The following is a 21,385-nucleotide window of genomic DNA, read 5'->3' on the forward strand; positions in this document are numbered from 1 at the left end:
AGAGCCGAGCTGGGCTGTCTCATTCGATGGCTCTCTGGCTCTTGTTGTGTCCGCACTGGGAGCTGCAGTTGTTCTAGTTTGTGAGTTTTATTACGCCTCCATGGAAAAAAAGAGAAGGAATTGGTTTTGCTAACACTTTCGTGTGTGCACCCTCCGACATTCATCTCCAATTGCGCCATAAAGATTTTCAGAGCGATTCTAAAAAATGCATTAAATTCGTTACAGCATTTGCCTTAATAGGTGCCATTTAATGTTTTGCAAAAGCCCGTTGTAAAAGCAGTCCTTGATGGCTAATAATCTTCCCATCTGCGGAGGTATAAAAGAGCTCAGCTTCCTCGGGTCATATCAAGCACTGTCTCTGAATTTGATTGGGGAGAAAGTGACTCTCTTTCATGAACAGGGAGCTCATTTTAAAGAGCCGTCCTTCAGAGTCCCATCTGTCCTTCCTGCCTGCAGACCTGTGAGGAGCCCGCAGAGGAGTCACTGCTCAAGGATGTCCCAGCCCCAGACAGCAGCAGGGTGCAAGTCTCAAGCGCTTGGTTTATCATCTGTTCGCTTGTTTTCCCAGACACCCAGTACACTGTGGAAGACGTTGAGAACGCCCTTCTCACGCAGCTGAAGGCCTCCAAGACTAAAGCTATATCGGTGAAGAAGCCGGAGAAGGACAACATCAGATTCAATAATTTCGGTAAAGCTCTGTCTCTTTTGTCTTTACGTTTGTCTTCATTGCACAGTTAGAGCTCCTGGCTAGTTGCATGCATCCTGCCTGAGACAGCCAGGAAGAAGACTGCAGTTCTCCAGTAGTATGCATTCTGTACTATCTGCAGAATATTAGCGATGTTAATGAGAGGCAGTCATTAACGGGGGCTGAAGGGGCGTGGCAGTGCAACAGCAGTGTACCTGTATGACAGAAGCACAGAGGGTTAATAAACCTCCCAGCACGTTCCTCAGCTCAGTGGCTGGATGGACACTCCTGGCTGCCCCCTGCTGTAAATCTGATGCTTTGCCCTCCAGGTTTGGTGTCCCTGCCTTTCTTCACCACAACCGCCACCACCACGGCAACTGTTACCATGCCAACCACCACCACCCCCCTGCCGACCGCCTCCGTGACGACGAGGAGGCCGAGCACCACGTCCCGGGCCACTACCCGACGGACCTACAGCAACAGGCGGACCACCACGGCCGCGCCGGCCACTGCCCGCCACCACCCCACCACGACGACGCCCCCGATCCCCTCCTCCACCTCCCCGCCACTCACTACCCCCCCTGTGAGAGCCAGGCTGGTGCCCCAGCCTAAGAAGCCCCCCAGGCCGTGTGAGTCCCACCCCTGTCGCCACGGCGGCACCTGTGAAGAAGACGGGAGAGACTTCACCTGCATCTGCCCCGCCGGCCGCGGAGGAGCGGTGTGCGAGAAAGGTGGGCGTCGCCGGGGGAGCTCGAGGAACCCCGAGCAAAAACAGCCAGTTAGTCCCTCCTTTCACCCGGGAAGTCACCCGAGACAGAACCGGGACTTAGAACGACAGCCGTACGCTCTCCACAGGCTTGGCCTGCGCTGAAAAAGATTGTTCAATATTTGCTTCCTTGTCCCTAAACCAGCTAAATTGAAGAGATCTGTCTTTATCTGAAACACAGCCCTGGATGCCTCATTCCGCTGCAGAAGGTTTCACACTGTACAATCACCACACAGCGAACAGCTCTGCGGTTGAAGGGCTCGGGCTTTTTCCTGTTGGTCGGATTGGCTAATTGGCTTTTAATTGGACTGTGCAGGTCAGGTGGTGGGGATTTCTGACACATCTCCAGCCTTGGGAAAAGCTGGAGAACGAAGAAGATCAAGATAACAGGAATAACACGTCCAGTTCTGTGTGGTGCTGTGAGGTTGTTTTGCCCATTAGTGAGCGAGGCTTCTCGTGTTGCCTCCCCCATCTACAGCAGAGTGGTAATTGCTGCCTGTTGGTGGAAGTGACTTGTGTGTAGCACCATTGACTCAAGGCCTCCTAAGTGCTGGCTCAATGAGACATGTTTTCCTCTAGCTGAGCACTTACCTAATGCAGAAAACTCTTCATTAATCAGGCTTATTATAGAAAATGGGGAGCATTAATCATAACAGCTTTCTCTGCAGTGGGACTTCAAAGGCTCCGGCGAAGCCATGTGAAACTGCAGCAGAGATGAAGGCTCCAGTAGTCTTCCTCGGCTTCTCGTGAATGCATGCGATACAGATCCCCAGGTGTGCAAGCGCGTGCAGCGGTGAGGACTGCAAGCAGCCAGTCACGATCAGCAGACACGAGGCAGGAGAGCTCGGGTCGCACGCTGCCGGGTGCTTGTGGGCCGTGGGGCTCGCCGTGTGTGCAGGGGAAGTCACGCAAACTCTCTCTTTCTCGCCCTTCAAGTCATCAGATACTACATCCCCTCCTTCGGGGGCAAGTCCTACCTGGCGTTCACCACCATGAAGGCCTACCACACCATGCGCATCGCCATGGAGTTCCGGGCCTCCGAGCTCAACGGGCTGCTTCTCTTCAACGGGCAGAACGGCAGGAAGGACTTCGTCTCCCTCGCCCTCGTGTCCGGCTTCGTGGAGCTCAGGTCAGTGCGCGAGGGAGACTTTGTCCACCCGTGGGCTCCCCCGTGAGCTGGAGCCAGAGCCGTGAGGGCGTACCGGTGTGCACATGAACATCTCACCCAGCCGTGCACCAGGGGAGGAGCTGCTGAGCAAAGACGGCGTCATGCTGGACAGAAGAGGCAGAGGCGTTACCGCTTCTAGAAGCATATAAAGATCTTCCGTTCCGTTTCTTAAAAGAGTTGTGGGAGAGTGGAAGCCTGGTTTCTTTCAGGAAGCAGCTGGATGAGATCCTGGCTACCGGACAGGCCAGATGGTCCCCTGTCGCTCGAGGCCTGACTTGTGTTCCGGAGACGAGTGGGTCTCCGGGGCGGAAAATGGGCCGTTGGGCCACTCACCCGGCTCTTCTGTTATTTCGTTGAAATGGTTTTGTCTCGGACGCCACCACAGGTTCAACACCGGCTCCGGCACCGGCGTGCTCACCAGCAGGGTGCGGGTCGAGCTGGGCAAGTGGCACCAGGTGGTCGTGACGCGGAACCGGCGCAGCGCCATGCTCAGCGTGGACAGCGAGCCACACGTCACCGGGGAGAGCCCGCCGGGCACCGACGGCCTGAACCTGGACACCGACCTCTTCATCGGGGGCGTCCCGGAGGAGCTCCTGGCGGAGTAAGAGCCGGGCCACGCCCTGCGTGTCGGGCTGCAGTGGGCGGGGCGGGCTGGCGAAGGGGCAGCAGGGCAGCAGAGTAACACCCAGACACGCCAGGTTCAGTGATGGAACTCTGTCCCTGCGAAAAGGAAAAGCTCACACCGCAAACCGACAGCTCCTTCAGAGCTCTTCGGGAGCTTCGCAGCAGAGCCGGCTCCAGCTGCGGCCGTCAGGCCACGTGTGTCCAGTCTGCACTGTGCTGAATGAGCAGCTGCTGGCCTTGGAAAACGCACGTGCTCGCGGGGTTCGGCGTGGGAAGACACGGAGCTCAGAGGGCCGCAGGGCCAGGGAAAGTCAGGTGTGCCTCGAGCCTGCAGACAGCACACTAGTTTGGTAATTCAGGCTAAGTCATGAACGTTCCCTTCATGGCCTCCTTGTTATCAGTGAAGTGTTGATTTAAAACGCTTAATTGATTAGAAATGGGTGGCGTGGTGTTGCCTCGCAGCACTGGGGCCCTGGGTTCGATTAAGGACCTGGTGCAGTATCTGCGTGGAGTTTGCATGTTCTTCCTGTGCTCACGTGGGTTTGCTCCAGATGCCCAGATTCCTCCTGCAGGCCTGGTTGGTAGGTTAAATGGTTCCTGGGCCCTGGTGTGTGTGTCTGTGTCTGTGAGCCCTGCGATGGACTGGTGTCCTGTCCAGGGTGTACCCTGCCTTGCAACTTCTCAGTTGCTTGCTGGGATAGCTCTGGCTCCCCCGCAACCCTGGACTGGATAAAGCAGTTAGAAAGTGGGTGGATGGATTAATTAGTGATGCTGTAGGGGTTTAAGAGGCTCCAGATTCCCAATGCTCCTGCTTCTTCCTGGCGGTGCTCTCTGGGACCCAGGCTCTGGAAGGAATCCAGCTGTCCAGTTGTCATCTCTGTGCGAGTTTAGCACCCCTGCGAGAGAGGCGGGGGCTGTTTGGTTTAATAAAGCCCCTTGCCCCAGCTGGGGCCGGAAGGGCTCCCCGGCTCTCGTGGCTGACCCCCTGTGTTCCCCCCGCAGCGTGAGGGAGAGGACGTCCGCCTCCGTCGGCCTGGTGGGCTGCGTCCGCGCGCTGGACGTCAACAACTTGCTGTACAACCTGCAGGAGAACGGGGGCGAGGTCCTGTACGGCAGCGGCGTGGGCGAGTGCGGCAACAACCCCTGCCTGCCCAACCCCTGCAGGAACGGGGCGTCCTGCCTGGCGAAGGAGGCCGAGATGTTCCACTGCAAGTGCGTCCACGGCTTCTCAGGTAGGCGCCGCGGGGGCCTGGGGTCTGACACACGCTCATGCTCGGGAATGAGAATGTGAGCTCCCAGTGCCGGCTGCAAGGCTGGTGCTCCGGTCCTGTCTTCAGCCAGGACTGAAGCTACAAGCAGTGGGAGCTGGAGGCCAGCCGGGGTCGTGCCAGGCCTGTGCCGGTTCCTGTCTAGTTTGTGCCGGGATCGTTCTGGGTTTTCTGCCCGTGTTGTGCCAGTGTTGCGGCAGTTTGTCCCAGCAGCCATATCGCCTTCCAACTCACAGCTGGCAGCCCCACTGAAGCTCAGCAGGTGTGAGCCTGGCCAGTACCTGGATGGGAGACCTCCTTGGAAAAACTAAGGTTGCTGCTGGAAGAGGTGTTAGTGGGGCCAGCAGGGGGCGCTCACCCTGCGGTCTGTGTGGGTCCTAATGCCCCAGTATAGTGACGGGGACACTATACTGTAAACAGGCGCCGTCCTTCAGATGAGACGTAAAACTGAGGTCCTGACTCTCTGTGGTCATTAAAAATCCCAGGGCGTTTCTCGAGAAGAGTAGGGGTGTAACCTCTGTGTCCTGGCCAAATTTCCCTCTGGCCCTCACCAGTCACAGCCTCCTAATAACCCCCCTCTCTGAACTGGCTTCATCACTCTGCTCTCCTCCCCACTGAGAGCTGGTGTGTGGGGAGCAGACTGGAGCATCATGCAGGTGGGGCTGAACACTGGGGGTGGTGGGGGGGTACCTGTAAAGTGCTTAGTGTGGAGGGTCCAGAAAAGTGCTATAGAAGTGTGAGGAATGATTATTATTGTGCCGGTGTGTGCCGGGTATTTGCGGAGTTTGTGCCGGTTCTGGGATGCTGGATCCTGAGGCGGAGCTGGGCTCCTGCTGGGTGGGGGGGCGTGAGGGGGCAGCGGGCTCCCGGAGCGCGCGGAGGAGACAGACTCTCTGCGTCTGCCATGGCATTCATGGGCTTAGCGTCTGAAGGTGAGGCTCGTCACGCACGCCGCTCTTGACTCCTGGGTCTGGGCGCAGATTGATATAACCGAGCTCCTTCTGGTTTCCAGAATCAGGATTTGCAAAGCTTTCTTCTGAAGGGTGACTCACACCAAGTTAACGTTAGTCATACTCCGCCTGTCGCCAATTTAGCGAAAGCCTCCAGAAGCTTCTGTGATAAATCCCGCTACGCAGACTGTTTCAGAGAGACATCGTGCGCCTCTGCGACGTCTCTGCTCATCAAGCTCGGCTGCGCAGGGATAATTATGAGCTTCACACTAGTAACACGGGCGTGTGCGACTGGCCCTGCAGCCGGGGCTGAGCCCTGCGCTCGTGCGCTCCTGATTTCCCCCGGGACGTGAAAGGGCGAGGCTGGCCTTCCTGGGAGGCACCAGCATGGCACTCGCGGTGCACACCTGCCAGGCTGACGGGCACTCCCTTTGCGAGCTGCTGGCACTTGGGTCAGCTGCTTCATTGTTGAAGCGGTTCCTCCGCATGAGAAATAAAAAAATAATCAGGAAAGAAACTGGTTGTCTCGCTCAGACAGCGATAGTTTTCTACAGATGACATGATCAGCAGAGGGTGACGCCGAGGCCAGGCCGTGCAGAGCAGAGGAAGACGGACACGCTAAGGGCTCCGAGATGCGGAAGTTATTTTTACTCCAGCGAAAGGTTCTTCAGAGAACAGTGCGATTTTATTAGGACATTTGTTCGAGCTCCTGGCTTCCTGGGGCTGCCTGTGGATGCTGATGTATTCCGGTTGCGACTGGAATCAATGTCCTTGGGATATTCCAGTCTCACAAGCGTGACGCGGCCCTCATATCATAATCTTCCATTTTAATAGCTCTCCGATAAATCCCATTTAAGAAAGATTTGCTTTAAAGTGCAAATCCTGGCCTTGCTTAAAAAAGCTTTTAGCCTCTATGTGTCTTCAAAGGGTTAGAGAAGAACGTATCTTTCTGAATTAGGATTTGTTGAATGTGCTTTTCTAGCTATGGGAGTTCTGTGTTAGATTTCTTTCTCTTTTTTTTTTCTGTCGTCACATTCAGGTCCCACCTGTGCAGATGCGCACAACCCCTGTGAGCCGAACCGCTGCCACCCCTCCGCCCAGTGCCAGGTGTTGCCCGAGGGCGGGTACAAGTGCGTCTGTCCGATGGGACGCGAGGGAGCTCACTGCGAGAGAGGTAAAGGGCGGCCACACCCGGCACATCGGAAACCAGTCTGCTGTGGCAGGCTCTACAGTACCCTCAGTGTATAGACATGAGTTTCATTTTAACATAAGATCGTAAGAACAGAGGACAGGTTACAGTATGAGACCACTGGACCCGTCTTGCTCAGTTGGAAGTTAGGAGTTAAATGATCCAAGGATCTCTGCCCAACCGTTTCTTGAAAGAATCCAAGGTGTTGGCTTCAACAACATGGCTGGGCAGCTTGTTCCCCACCCCCACCACCCTCTGTGCCTGGAGGAGTGTAAAGAGTCGAGCTAAAGAGTCGAGCTCCGCTCTCGGCTTTGAGCGCAGCTCCCTGCAGTCTGCGCTCCTGCCCTGTGGTCTGTGTTTGTGGTCTCTTGATTCTGAAGACGCCTGCTGGATTGACTGCCGAGGCCCAGGAGGATTCCGAATACTTGTGTCGGGTCCCCACTTGCCTTCCCCGTTCGAGACGCAGGGAGAGGACGGGGCTGTTCTTCCTGCGCGGTGAAGAGCGCGCCGAGATCTTTTCACTAACCGGTGTCCTGAATTCCGATTGAGAGATCAAACACTCGCAAGCCCCTCCCGGGGGTCTGGCAGTGGCCCAGGGCCGCTGGGCACGTGTGCTGTTTTTATCTGTTTTTAATTTGGCTTTTCAGCAGCGCGGCTGTTCCAGCCCGCCTACAGGCGTTGTGTTCAGCAGTGTCTGCGCAGCCTTGCTGCAGAATCGGGGCTCGGCCTGTTTGTTTGAAGTCTTCGTTAGCGGTTCGGGGTTTTAGACATAAACTCGGCAAAAACAGCTTGCGAAAAAAAACCTACGCACAATTTTCTTTTGAAAACCGAAAAGGCGTACTGAAAAATAATTAAATGAAAAAACACTGGGCTCCAAAAGAAGGCTTGGAAGCTGCGCGTGGAGACCAGCCTCCGGATTAATAACAAAGCCTTTGAAAAAACGAGAATTGAAAGAAGGAAGAGAAAATTTAAGAAATAATTGAGTCTTAAATAAAGGAAAATGCCGGCCCTGGAAAACACACAAGAAAGAGAAATTGATGGACTGGGCGAGGAGATCGTTCAGCCGCACAGTGTGAGCAGACCAGCTCCCAGGAGATTCCTTCAATGTCTTTGTATGGGGCATACCTGTCACTTGTGCATGTGACAATGAACTGAACCGAGCTGAGGAGAGTGACCTGATATTCTCCTGACTCCGGAGCGAGAGAGTGACCCCGTACTGCCTGGCTCTGCAGCTCCAGTCACCCTCAGGCTGAGCTGTCACCCCATTGCTCAAATAAAGCACCTCTCAGGGGTCCCCTAAACAGGAATGACAGCTGGAGCCACACCTGCCAAGCGAAACCCGAGAAACAGTTTCTTTTGCGTGAGGATCCGGTGCAGTTACTTCACACTCATATTCTGCCCGCGCTACACAGCACAGACACAGGCGGGGAGGAAGATTCACAAGGACAGAAGGAAGGTTACAGTAACAAGAGGCCATGGACCCACCTCACTTGTTTTCATCATCAGTAACTCATTGATCTCAGAATCTCATCCTGCCGTTGATAAAAGGAGACAGGGTGGACTGCTTGTTCCAGACTCCCAGAACTTAGTGCGGCATCAATATTATTACTTGTATTCTTATTCTTAGTAGTAGGAGGACTTCTATTTTACATATAAAGACTGTTAGTGTTGATATGTTTGCATAATGTTTCTTGTGCATTGTTTTCATGGTGGTGGAGGAGGTTATTTTCAGTCTTACTTTGGTTATGCACTGCCGGGAACACATGTTAGAAAACACATTTTAAGTGTCTCAAGGTTCCAGCCCCTTGAAGATTTATACTCCAGTTCTGTGTCTGTGGCAGACAATATATAACTTACAGCAACACCTTCTGAATTCTCACTCTGTGAAAGTGACACCACACCCTTCAGCGTCGTAAAGTTAGAATCCACATCTTAAAACTGCCTGTTAAACCATGAACAAAAATACAGTTCTTAATCTGGAGGGGTTTAAAGCTGAAAATTTAAGAGCTTTATTCATTCTAGCGAATAATGATCTAAATGAACCGTAACAGCTGAAAAAGGACGAAATGCCGAGCAGTTTGGGAAGGTTTAGAATTTACTGTTTTTAATTATCCCTTGAGTTACTTGTCTTGGCTTTCAGCCAGCTCATGGATCGGCATGCAGTGGCCCTGTTGTCCAGCTGGAGTGGGATCAATCCCTGTCCAGTGGGATCAATCTCGTCCAGCTGCAGTGGGATCAATCCCTGACTAGTGGGATCAATCTCTGTCCAGTTACAGTGGGATCAATTACTGTCCAGTGGGATCAATCTCTGTCCAGCTGCAGTGGGATTAGTTACTGTCCAGTGGGATCAATCTCTGTCCAGCTGCAGTGGGATTAGTTACTGTCCAGTGGGATCAATCTCTGGCCAGTTACAGTGGGATCAGTTACTGTCCAGTCTCAGTGTTGCAGTTCTCCTGCACATTTCGTCCTTGGTGCTGTTTTAGTTTTTCCCCCTATCATCAGCAGGTTTTGCAGAGCATGATCAGGGCTTTTAATCTCCAAAATTAACAAGTAGTACAACAGCAGTAACAACTAATCAGGACCATTGCACTCAGCCCTGAACCCCTCTTAAGAACATACGCTATGAGTGCTTGTTGAGAGACAACTCAACAATTTTGATGGAGACACAATCTGACAGGAAGCAGATAAGGCTGACCCCCTGTTGTTTCCAATTGTGTTTGAAGAGCAACAGCACAAGGTTGAAAGTCAAGTTCAAACCAATGCTGGAGTTATCAAGAGGGATAACGATACAGTCAGGGGTTTCCCAAGACATATTGTGGAGGCCGAGATGCTGGGATCTTTCATGACTGGGACTTGACACAGCAGTAGAGTCACCTGGAGTCCAGGAATTCAGGGAGCCTGTCGGCAGCTGGGATTCTCTGACCTCGCTCTCGGACGCTGTGTCACCCCTACGGGTGTGCGCGCCTCCGTGAGCCCCGTTGCGTGGCGCTCCTCGTGTGGTTCTGAGTGTCGTCAGGCGCCTGTCGTCTGGGAAGGCGCTAACAGGCGGCCCTTCCTGTTTGTTTCCTTCGTGTCTGACAGAATCGAGAAGTGGCGCGAGTGAGACCTTCATGCCTTTCTTCAACGGGGACTCGTACCTGGAGCTGAAGGGACTGCAGAGCTACGGACACGACCTGCAGTGAGTCCCTCTCCCTCTCGCCTGCAGCCCGTGTCTCTCTGTGCGGCGGCCTCTCCGCTCACTTTGAGGATAAATGAGCGGTCAGGGTTCGGAGGCTTCAGACACGGTTTTGTTGGGTTTTGTTTGTGTTTTAGCTGGCTGGGCTGTGAACAGAGGCGGGGGAACGAACGGCAGGTGGTACATTAGTGTTGCTCATTGGAAGAGGGCAATGGAAGTTTATGGCTCTGTTTAATTTTAATGGCGCCAGCTTAATTTTAATTTTATGGAGCAATTTGATGGGAATATATGGCCACTTTGGAGTGAAAATAGCAGGCCTCATCTGTTACTCTCCCAGATTCAATATGCTTGTGCGAAATGATCTCCATCTGGGCTGCGAGCCTGACTCTGCGCAGGAGGAGGTGCGGGCCCCATGGGTTTTGGGGAGCACGTGCATCGGGGCGTCGGTAAGGCTCCTCTGTGCTGTGTCCCTGCAGGCAGAAAGTCAGCCTGACGCTGGTGTTCCTGGCCAAGGACCCCAATGGCATGATCTTCTACAACGGGCAGAAAACGGACGGCAAAGGGGACTTCATCTCCCTGGCTCTGAGCGACGGGTTCCTGGAGTTCCGATACGACCTGGGCAAGGGCCCGGCTGTGATCAGGTGAGCTCGGGGGGCTGGAAGAGGACACACAGGGCTGCTTTGTGTTTGCGGTCTTCATTTCAAGCAGCTTCACTTCCACTTGAAAGTGTCATCACTGCCTTTTAACGGACCTGTGTCCCGATGCAGAGAAGAGGTGTGGCAGTCCACCCGCAGTTCAGACACTCTTTATGAATCAGTAGGATTTGCAGTGTTGCAGTGCTGTTTAATAGTAGATGGATATTTGGTGCTGGAATAACTTGTAAGCAAATGTCTTGCACGAGACGAGCTGAAAATAACCCAACGTGAAACGACACGGGAGGCCAGTTCGGTTATCGGAAGAATGGATTGCGAGACAAACAGGTTGGAGAGAAGAAGAGATGGGTGTCACCCATCAGCTGTGTCCCCGTTAAATTAAAGGAGAAACAGCGGATCTGTCAAGACACAAAATCTAGAGGAACCAACCTTGGTTCATAAATTAAAACCCCAAAAATCTCATCTTTGTCTCCCCTCACATTAAGTTTCAAAGGGCCAAGGTCCTGCCCTGTGGTCAGGGGGTCCTAACTAACTCACCCACGTGGCCTCAAACCAAGCACATTCGAACTAAACCCGTCAGGACAGTCTCAGCCCGGATCACAGCTCCAGTATTGAGCTGCATCTGTATCTTCTGAAAGCTCCCCACAGCAGAATCACACAGTCAGGGGTAACTTCATGAGAATATCTGTATTAGTGTTCTATAATAACCTGCCATTACTGTAAAAGGATATTTTACAATAACAGTGGTGAACTGAGTGTGACAAGTTGAGAAGTAATACTGTGCTAAAACACAGCTCTGTACTTCAATAGCTGGTTATTGAGCAGTTCGTTCCTACCAAATACTGTAGCGGTCGCAGGTACTTTGTTCTCTGTCCGAAAGCCTTGCTTTTCTAAGTGCTTTTTGTAGTTACGGACGTTCTTTTTTTCCTTAAAAGACGAAGTCTCCTCCTCACCTTTAGAAATCGGGCCCAGTATCACTGACAATTCCATCGGGTTCACCTGGCGTACCGTCAAAAACCAGAGAGGGTCCGTCAACTCCCTGCGATGAAACTGATGTGCACATCTGTAGCCCTTAACGTCAGTGCCTGGAGAACTGGCAGAGCACGAGTACAGTACACGCTCTTGCGCTGGGGCGAGCTCCGGGCGGCTCCCTTTGAGCCTCGCTCACGGCCTGCTGTTTCCTGCCCCCAGGAGCAAGGAGAGGATCAAGATGGACGTCTGGAACACGGTCAGCCTGGAGCGCGCCAGCCGCAAGGGCGAGATCAACGTCAACGACAAGGACCGCGTGAGGGGGGAGTCGCCGGTGAGGGGTGACGCCGCCGCCGAGCCCGGCCTGTGGCCCCGCTGCGCTCCAGGGTGAACGGGGACTCCCAGTCTGCGGGGCGGACCTGGAGTCACTGTGGGCGCCGATCCCGATCGCTCCTCTCTCTCCTGGCGCACACCGGGCTTCCCACGGGCTGTGGAGGGGGACAGGATTCCTCGGCACAGCCCTGCCCGGGGTCAAAACTGGCTTCCTGGAGGGCCCGGGGCCCCTGCTTTTCCCTCCAGCTCCGGGTGTCGATTGAACACTTAGCACCGTTGTTTTCGAAATCAGACACAGCTGGGGTAATTCTTGAGGTCTCTTACAGCTGATAGAGCCGCTGGCTGCTTCAAGGTGCAGTTACTTATAAATCTCATCAGAGCCTGGTGAGCAGTCTTATACAGATCAGCTGTATAAATTGGAACAAAAACCCAGATGAATTCAGACCCCCCAGGAATTTCCAGACCCCTGGTGTAAAGCTGGGCTCCCCAGTCCTGGTCATGGGGACCCCCACACTGGGACCTTCAAACAGCTTAATAATTGGAGTAAATTATACATTTAAACTGTATTTTTCCAGCTCTTAAACACGTTGGAGTTCGCCTCTTTACCACTGTATTGCATTTCACAAATAACATGAAATTACAACTTGTCAGCAGAAAAACAACTGTTCCAATCGCGTCACCTCTTAGTAAAATGAAGGGCCTGACTGAGTAAAGAGACTGGCTGGAGTGAGGGCCAGCAGGTGTGTGGGTCTCCAGGGCCAAGGTTTCAGAGCCCTGGTCTAAAAGCGCACCTGTGATAAACCGGTCCAGGATGAAGGTGGGTGTTTTGCACAAACCAGCCTGCTTTCCCAAGGAACAAAACATCTCCTGGCAAAGTTTCAGCATTTGAGTGGTTTTGCACAGTAGTTTTGTTTCTGCTTAAAAAGCAATTACTGACTACAGATAAAGCCCCCTGAGTGATTCATTCTGAGTAACTCTGCCAGCACAGAGGTCAGGCTGGTGTGAGCAAATTGCAATCAGCTGATTGGGAGCATGAGAACCTTTGGCAGCGCGATGTGAAGTGATTGAAATGAGGCCTCAGCTTAGCTTTGCTCTTCTGAAGTGGCGTTCCCGGTATCAGGGAATCAGCTGGGCATCGCTGAACGGCCCTTCTCTGCTTAATGGAGCAGAGGCAGAGCCCCCTCCCATTCAGAGTGTGTGTGTGTCCTGCAATACTCTGGTGTCCTGTCCAGGGTGTGAGTGTGTCCTACAGCACACTCATGTCCTGTCCAGGGTGTGAGTGTGTCTTACAATGCAGGGTGAAAGCTATGCTACAAGGATGGGCTCCAGGTTATAAAGCCTTCACCAGACTTTCTGGCAATGCCCAGTTATATACAGTAGTTGACTTTTGGGTATAAAGTGGTCTGACCTTTTTTCCTTTTCTGGTTTTTGTGTATTTGTATTGTTGCTGATTAATAAATGTGTTTGAACAGATTTTTGCAAGTAATCCGATGTTGTTAACACGGATTTCACACTGGCATCGGTGCCAGATCAGTCGGATCTGCAGCATTCAGCCAGAAGGCTGCTGATCTCTAAACGTGACAAGAGCTTGCGCCTTGTGCCCTGGGTCTGGCCTGTGTTCGGAGCTGGACACACAGGTGCCCAGGGCCTCTCTGCAGCAGCCACTGTGCGTTTGCTCAGCTCAGTTACGTATCCAGGCAACAGAATGTCAACCTGAGCCGCAGGTGTTTGGAAAAAACAACTGCATGGAGCACTAGGCAAATTAATGAAATAAGCAGTAAAACATCCTATTACTAAGATCCGTTTTGGAAATAATCTAATAACCTCCCAGTCATCTGTAATGTTTTAACACAGAAACGTCTAATTATGGAGTTGTGTTTCTGATACAAAGTCACTTGCGTCTTGTTAGGGCAAGGGGGAGCATGTCTCATTATTGGATTTAAATCCTGCTGGAGAGATAGCGAGTGCTGTTTGAAGGAGAAAAACACTTGTAATTTATGGAGCTGCAGGCTAGTGTTGACAAACGTAAGAAATCTTTCCAGATCCTTTTTGTTGAAGATGTTATGTAAAGGTCGCTGCTGTGCTGCAATCTCAAAATACAGAACGTAGCTACCCGCCTCTGAAAATCAGTCCCTTTGTGACACAATCTCACCGCCGAGGTCCTGGAAGTGAGTTTTGGACAAGGGCTGCTGCAGAGAGGCCGTCGCTGGGTGTGTGTCTGTGTGCAGCTCAAGCCTGAGAGAGGTTTACTGTGCCAGTGTAAGGTGTGCAAGTGCAAGGGCTGGGGTCAGGCGTGATGCAAGCTGTAGAAATTGGCTAAGCGAAGGCACAAGTGTGGTAAAACATCTGTTAGCAGATGTACAGTGCTGAACGGTCATGAGTGAGGTCCTGCATGATCTGTTTTTGCTCTGTGCACTGGATGCTGCTACCTACTGACGCCCTCTTCTCTCTCTCCATTTATTTCAACCCCTGTCCCCTCTCCCTTTTCTGTGCTGTCTGGATTTAAGAAATCTCGAAAGGTAAATGATCCGTGTCCCAAGTCATATCAGGCTGTCGGCATTTCACGTCATTGTGTGCCAGCGTCTTCTTCATCTCAGTTCCATTGTTCCCTTACTCATAATTAGAACAGTAGCATTAAAGGGGTGTTTCCTTAGGAGCCATTTCATGTGTTCTAGTAGAAGCATTTGCTGAATAGCTCTGTTTGGCTTGCACCTGACAGATAAACCACCGAGCCGAGTGAGTAAGAACGCCAGCGCTCAGAGCAAGAACACTTTCTCTCTGGGACAGAGGCCCTTGCTGATATTGGGCTTTAGGCTGGAAAATCTGTTTGATAAGAGGTTGGAATGCAGGTCCAGAGCCAAACAGAGATTCTGTGGACCGTACCCTCGCGAGCCACCCATACGTTCTGGTCCCTGTCCCTGTCCCTGCTCTCGTGTCTCCCTCCTTACTGCTGCCACATCAGCGCTGCACGCAGTAACACACACACAACACTCCCCGACCTCGCCAGCACGAGCTGGAGATTCCTTTCTGTAAGACTCTTCTGTGTACCTCCCTGCCTCCCCCTCTCTCCCTCTCTCCCTGCCTCCCTACCTCTCCCTACCTCCCTACCTCCCTACCTCCCTGCCTCCCCCTCTCTCCCTCTCTCCCTGCCTCCCTGCCTCCCCCTACCTCTCCCTACCTCCCTACCTGCCCCTACCTCCCTACCTCCCTGCCTCCCCCTCTCTCCCTCTCTCCCTCTCTCCCTGCCTCCCTGCTTCTCCCTGCCTCCCTGCCTCCCTGCCTCCCCCTACCTCCCTACCTCCCTGTCTCCCTGCCTCCCCCTCTCTCCCTGCCTCTCCCTGCCTCTCCCTGCCTCCCTACCTGCCCCTACCTCCCTGTCTCCCTGCCTCCCTGCCTCCCTACCTTCCTACCTTCCTACCTCCCTACCTCCCTACCTCTCCTTGTCTCCCTGTCTCTCCCTGTCTCCCTGTCTCCCTGCTCAGCCTTGTGAACAGAAGAAATACTGCCACCAGCAGCCAGCACCGTACACAGCAGCTGCTGCTCTTTTTCACAGCAATTAGCCAGGATTTCCCTTCAGGCAATCACTGCCCTACATACAGTCAAGAGCCTTCTTTAATTAGTGTGGCCCTAATTGGAAAGTTCTTCTTTAATTGCAGGGTGTTTGTGCAGGTTGATCATTGTTTCAGTGATAAACCAGATTTTAAATTACATCCAAACTATAGTTTACTGCTCTTCATCAGTTGTTAGATCTTTTCCATGGTAAAGAGACCCAGCACCAATATCAAAGTCATGAAACGTCAAGTACAATCTTCTTTGAGTACCTTGATTTTATATACTTTCAAGATGAATGCCTGCTTTCTTATTTTTTAAAATACAAGAACTTTTTAAAAGGGCCATCTTATGCAGAGAGAGGCACAGAGAGTGATGTGACCAGGGCATGAGAGGCAGTGGCACAGGCCACTGGAGCTGAAGCTGGGCTTCAGTTCACAGAGGTTCAGCCCCATGCAGTTCCAGAGCGGGCCAGCAGGGGGCAGGAAGGGTCAGGCCTGTGGTCTGCGGTCACTCCTTCTCTGCCTGGCCTGACGCGACGGGCCTTGTGTTTCAGAACCAGCACACCGCGCTGAACCTCAAGGACTCTCTCTTCATCGGCGGAGCGCCGGACTTCAGCAGGCTGGCCAGAGCCGCCGCTCTGAAGGACGGGTTCAAGGGAGCGGTTCAGAAGGTGAGAGGTCAAGTGACCGCCCCCATCCCGGCCCCCAAGACAGCTTCACTACGAGCACTTCTGTACAGATACAGCTGTGTTATGCTGTTATTCCAGGGATGTGGGTGAATGAAGTCAGAGAATGTGGGGTTCTCACTCCTTGAACAGGCTACAGCCCTTCTGACATGTTCCTCTTCAAAGGGCCACACGTTAACGTAAAGGGTCTGTTACCCAGACTCTGCCCCTGATCAAGGTGCTGAGATGTCAAGATGTCAAGCCCAGGTTGCTTGTCAAAGCTGTAGTATCCTATCATAGCCCAGGGGAGCTGTTAAATGCCTGTTCTCCCACTGCAGAAGAGGTTGGAATAAATCACAGCTATAACGTCTCAACAGAATTCCTCCCCCAGGACAGAACTCCCGCTGTCTGCCTCTCACCCGCGGGATCGCTATTCCTCCTCTTCGGAGCTGCCCTCCATTCTTCATGGTTCTGCAAGCTGGTGGGATGTTTAATCTCTGCGCATATCATTTAACATGTAGAGTATTCTGTACTGGCTTCGGGCTCGCATCTGCGCCTCGGCCAGCGCAGCTGCAAACTGTACCTGTTTTTTACTCCACCGTCAAGTTCTTAAACTAGGAGTTGAACTGCAGTATTTGCACCAGTATTTGCACGGTATTTGCACTGTGGCCCAGGAGGAACAACATTTCGTTCCACTGTATACTTGTATAAGGCTGGAATGACAAATGAATGTGAACTTTGAACTTGTTTGGGACCGATCTGCTCTCGCCCAGATCACGCTGATGGGGACTCCGATTCTGAAGCGAGCGAACGCCCTGAACTCTGTGGACATCTCCATGTACCAGCAGCACCCCTGCTCCCAGAACGTGTGTCAGAACGGGGGGCTGTGTCGCCCCCTGCTGGAGAGCTACGAGTGCGTCTGCCAGCACGGCTTCACGGGCGGGCGCTGTGAGAACGGTGAGAGCTCAGGGCCTCCGGGCTCTTCACTGCCTAATCGGACTTCAGCTGCTTAAATGGCTCATAATTGCTTAATTAATGTGGCTGTTGAAGTTTGCACAGCTGGTTAGCTGGATCAAACAATGACAGGCCTATCGAACTGACTTATCGAAAAGCTGTGTCTGAGTTCACCCTCCTTACCTCTGCCCCCCAGCCATCATTGAGAAGTCAGCGGGGGAGGTGGAAGCCATCGCCTTCGACGGGCGAACGTTCCTGGAGTATCACAACGCTGTGACCAAGAGGTGAGGGGCTCCCCCGTCGCGGCGCGCGCGCGGACCCCGGGGCTCGGTCCAGACGGCCGTGGCTCTGCTGCAGTGGAGCAGCTCTTGGGCCGAGAACCGTGCGCGTCCCAGTTCTGATCGGCGCTGCGCCCCGGCCTCCTGTTCCGGAGGTCCGGGGGGGTCAGAGGCCGTAAGGAACGATTGCTCTTTGCCCCCTGAGCCCGCATTACTGTCAGGGCGGGGCGGTCCGGAGCTCAGCCTGCTGCTCTTACTGAAGGAGCGCCATGAGCTGTGGCCACATGGATGAGCTGTCCTGGCCGAAACAGTCTTGTAGCTCTGTGTCAGGTCCAGGCAGAGCTGTGAAGTACAGCCTGTGTGATTTTTGTGCGTGCTGTTTAGATTCCTGCCGCGTTCGGACAGAGGCTTGAGTGCAGTGTGGAGCGAGCAGCTGAGAGCTGCACTGTGTCCGGTGGCAGGCAGGGAGCTCAGCCGTCCCGGTCTCGTACCGCTGCTTTTCTCATCACACACACAGCCAGATGTGTTTTCAGCACAGCAGAGGATTGGCGAGAACCAACCTCACCCTCCGCTGGAGGGCCGTGCTCGAATGTTCGTCTTTGTCTGCGTGGCGTTATCTGTGCGTGGGGAGTCCCAGTCTGAGGCCTGTCAGTCTGTCGGTCTGTCTATCTGTCTGTCTCACATGTCTTCCTGTTGTCTCTTTCCTGCTCTCAAGCCAACTGACCAATGAGATCCCAGAGTAAGTAGAGTCCTGATGCATTCTGGGTTTTGTATTTTCACTCTTCATCTTTACTAACCCTGAGCGGAAAGCTCTGGTGACATAAGTCACTCAGATGCCTTTTCAAGTCCTCGGTGAAGTCTGTCTCTCGCTATGACCTCAGTGAGGATAGAGAGACAGAAAGCAGTGAGGCTGCTGGCAGCGGTGCCATGACGCAGTGCTCGAACGGCCTGCCCAGCTGCTCGTGTTGTACAGGCTGTTTCTGATATCACCATCTTTTTCCGTTTTGTAAAATCATTGCAGACATGTCCCCAAACCTTGGACGCATGACGGCATGCTTGCAGGATTGTGCATTTTGTATAAAACAGCGTTAAAGTGATCTCATGCATGCGAGACTCCAGCTCTGAATACTTCTTCACGGTTGATAGACGCAGTGTGAGTGTGCGTGTCTGTGTGTGTCTGTGTGCCCTGCGGTGGACTGGCGTCCCGTCCAGGGTGTACCCCGCCTTGTGCCCAGTGCTTGCTGGGATAGGCTCCGGCTCCCCTGCGACCCGGAATTGAATGAAGTTGTGTTAGAAAATGGATGGATGGTTGAAAAACACATTTTTATTCACGTCTTTCACCAGGATCACAATAACTGCCATATTTCAATGTACAACTCGTTTTTTGACAAAAAGTGCTCTTTTGGTTTATTTCTTATCATCACCTCAACACGCTCAAGCCACCGTTGGGCTACAGTGTCCTTTTCCTGCCTCTTATCCTTTTTGTGAGATGAGGAAGAGCAAGAAATTGCCATCCTTTATACTTGAGTAAAAAAGAGATGTCTTCACTAATGTCGAGGGAGAGAAATGATCTGCTTCTTCTGGCTAATTAGCTTGTTAAGCAACTGTGCAGAACGCAGCAGAGCGTGAGCCGTGATTTGCTGTGATGTATGGTGAGCAAAGTCCACAGAAAGGTCTTTTTGTCTTTAAGCGGTGTCATTTTTTATGGCATATCTGCATTCAGAATTTCTCATGACAGACTCCAAAGAGACCAGAATGTTAATGAAGGAATTGTCTTATGCAAGTAAGGCGCTAAAGGGATGATGCCCTGGCGCCCACGTTCCTCTGCGGGCGCCAGGGAGCCCAGGGCGTGCCCTTGGCAGGCTGCGTGTTAACGCCTCTTCACAGGAGTGTTGCCATTTCATTCGAACCCGGGGCTTTGCCAGTTAATGAGCTCCTCAGATAGACCAGCGAGCGCAGGCTGCTGTGTGTCGGCCGCGGCTCCAGACAGTCTGTAAAAGACTTTCACACTTTTTGGCGTGGAACTTTGCATTTCACCCAGATTGGTACTGATCTGTTACATTCACACTGCTGTGCAGGAAGACATCTCCATTGTCAGTCATTTCTGTCTTTTTATTTTTTTTTTGTGATCAGATCTTGGCCTTCTCTCACTCGTAATCTTATTAAACCGTTTTTGTTTTTTTAAAAGGAACAACTGTTTCGGCCTGGCGGGGCTCTGCTGCCCTGCCTGCTCAGCTGCAGCACAAACACTGGTCTAGACTGCAGCTGGATGAGGGCTTAGTTTTTTCTGCTGGCGAACAGGGCCCAGTTGCTGTTCTGACTAGTTTGCTGTGGAGCAGGAATTTTGCTCAGCGTGTAACAGCTCGAGCACCAAGCTTTCATCTTTGTCTAGTGCCAGACCTACCGCTCAGAGCCGGGATCATCTGCAGTAAAGTTAGCTGTATTCCCCCTGGATTGCATTAACTGCTCTTGAACACTTGCTTATTGCATGCCTTCATTTTCTTTCTGCTCCTAAGTCCCGAAGCTCTGGAGGTTCCCTCGGATCAGAGGTGAGTCTCCACCGCTGTCCCGCTGCATGACTTTCCTGCTCTGGGGAGGACATCCTGTCAGCACAGGAAGTGCTCGTGCAACCCGACTCCACGTGGGTCCCCAGCCCTGAACGCGCCCTGGAAAACGAGCGTGCCCAGTGGCTAGCAGCGACCCCTGTGGTGACAGTGTCCCCCCCAGGAGAACTCTTTGCTAGGGCTTCAGTTCTGGGCAAGTGCAGAGGTGTTTGTCTCATCCAGGACTGCACGGGACGTTTAGTCCGGATCTCAGTCCCTTGGGCATTCTCCCTGGCATCCGTCTGCAGGAGAGGTCCACGGAAATCTGTTCTGCAGGAAGGGGGAAGTGCAGAATGAGTTCGCTCTGGAATCCCTCTGTATAATTGAAGGTGTTGAACAGACCTTCTACAGTACGTGGGCTCCACTGTGTGGGTTTCAATCAGAGTACATTACAGGGTGTTTATATCTGAGTGCAAACCGCACAGAGATCGAGAGGACAAGTGATTTAAAGAGCTGGGAAATTGTGGTCCTGCAGGATCCAGACGCTCTGGCCTGGAACTGAAGCTCAGGCTCCTGTGTTGGGAAGGTTAGGTCATCTAAAGGAGACCCAGGAAAGCACTGCGTGCCTGCTTGGAAGATCAAGCAATAGCAGAATCCAGGATTTTGTCTCTTCCTGCCCGCTCCATTTCCTCAGTCTGTCAAGCCAGAGATAGTCCCGTAGGGCAGATAATCGGGCGTCTGCTGTTTGCGCTAATAAGAAGAGCCTTTCTGGCATGACTGCGGCTCAGGCTGACACCGAGCTCAGTAAATGATCCTTACACATCCCAGGGTGTCTCAGCTTGTCCTTCACACCGACGCGGTGAGGAAAAGCCGGAGTGCGTGGCGTTGCCTGGGAGAGGGCGGGATAGGGACGGGGAACCCCTGAATGCTCACCGCTGTGCTCCTGCAGGGGGGCCAGCAGCGGCACGCAGGCTGGACTCGGGTCCTCTCCACTGCTGAGGCCCCTTTCCCGAACCCCGTTTCCAGCAAACTCCCGGCGGCGCTGTCCCACACCTGGGGGGGTCTCCGAGCTGGCGGCCGCTTGCAGCGCATCTGTGTGTCCTGTGTGCTTACGAGTCTGGGCAAAGGGCCTCTCTCTGCGCCCTGCTCCTCCGTGCTGTGTGCCCTGTGCCCTGTGCCCTGTGCTCTGTGCTCTGTTCTCTGTGTTCGTCGCCCGTTCGTGAGTGTGCGTGCTGTGTTCCGTGTGTGTCCCAGTGCTCCGTTGACAGGCCTTGAACCCCGAAATCTCTTTTGTCCCAGCAGTCAGAGCAGACCGAGCTGTGTGTGTCTCGCCTCACGCTCTGCCGTGCGCTCGTTCTTCGGCGTCCCAGGACACCCCAGAGCAAACAGTGCTCTGATTCTAAACAGCAGGGCCCGGGATCAGGGAGAAGCGTATTTAAGAAAACGCATTAGATGCCCAACCTTGGCTGCTTATTGTGTGGAGATCAGTCTCGGAATATCCTTAGCGTATGCTGGAGATAGAGAGCTGGCATTTCTTATTTTACATTTCAGTTAATGATAAGCATTTTGCACCAGCGGACTCTTTTTCAAAAGGAACAGATTGTATTCCCTAGC

The 21,385-nt window shown here is 53.0% G+C and overlaps 1 protein-coding gene across 8 annotated transcripts in view; it reads left to right on the forward strand.

Moving 5' to 3' along the window:
* The window catches only part of agrn (agrin), a 170,550-nt gene that overhangs the window by 144,151 nt on the left and 5,014 nt on the right, over nt 1–21,385 (forward strand). For all 8 annotated transcript variants that reach the window (XM_088938370.1, XM_088938371.1, XM_088938378.1 and 5 more), the window contains 12 exons: nt 569–688; nt 1,015–1,416; nt 2,388–2,580; nt 3,005–3,220; nt 4,246–4,475; nt 6,501–6,635; nt 9,732–9,828; nt 10,302–10,466; nt 11,670–11,781; nt 15,886–16,002; nt 16,770–16,953; nt 17,147–17,234. In XM_088938370.1, the coding sequence (XP_088794496.1) occupies nt 569–688; nt 1,015–1,416; nt 2,388–2,580; nt 3,005–3,220; nt 4,246–4,475; nt 6,501–6,635; nt 9,732–9,828; nt 10,302–10,466; nt 11,670–11,781; nt 15,886–16,002; nt 16,770–16,953; nt 17,147–17,234 (2,059 nt within the window). The remainder of the gene's footprint in view (nt 1–568; nt 689–1,014; nt 1,417–2,387; nt 2,581–3,004; nt 3,221–4,245; nt 4,476–6,500; nt 6,636–9,731; nt 9,829–10,301; nt 10,467–11,669; nt 11,782–15,885; nt 16,003–16,769; nt 16,954–17,146; nt 17,235–21,385) is intronic.

This window comes from Atractosteus spatula, chromosome 20, assembly GCF_055471065.1.
Source record: "Atractosteus spatula isolate fAtrSpa1 chromosome 20, fAtrSpa1.hap1, whole genome shotgun sequence".
NCBI lineage: Eukaryota > Metazoa > Chordata > Actinopteri > Semionotiformes > Lepisosteidae > Atractosteus > Atractosteus spatula.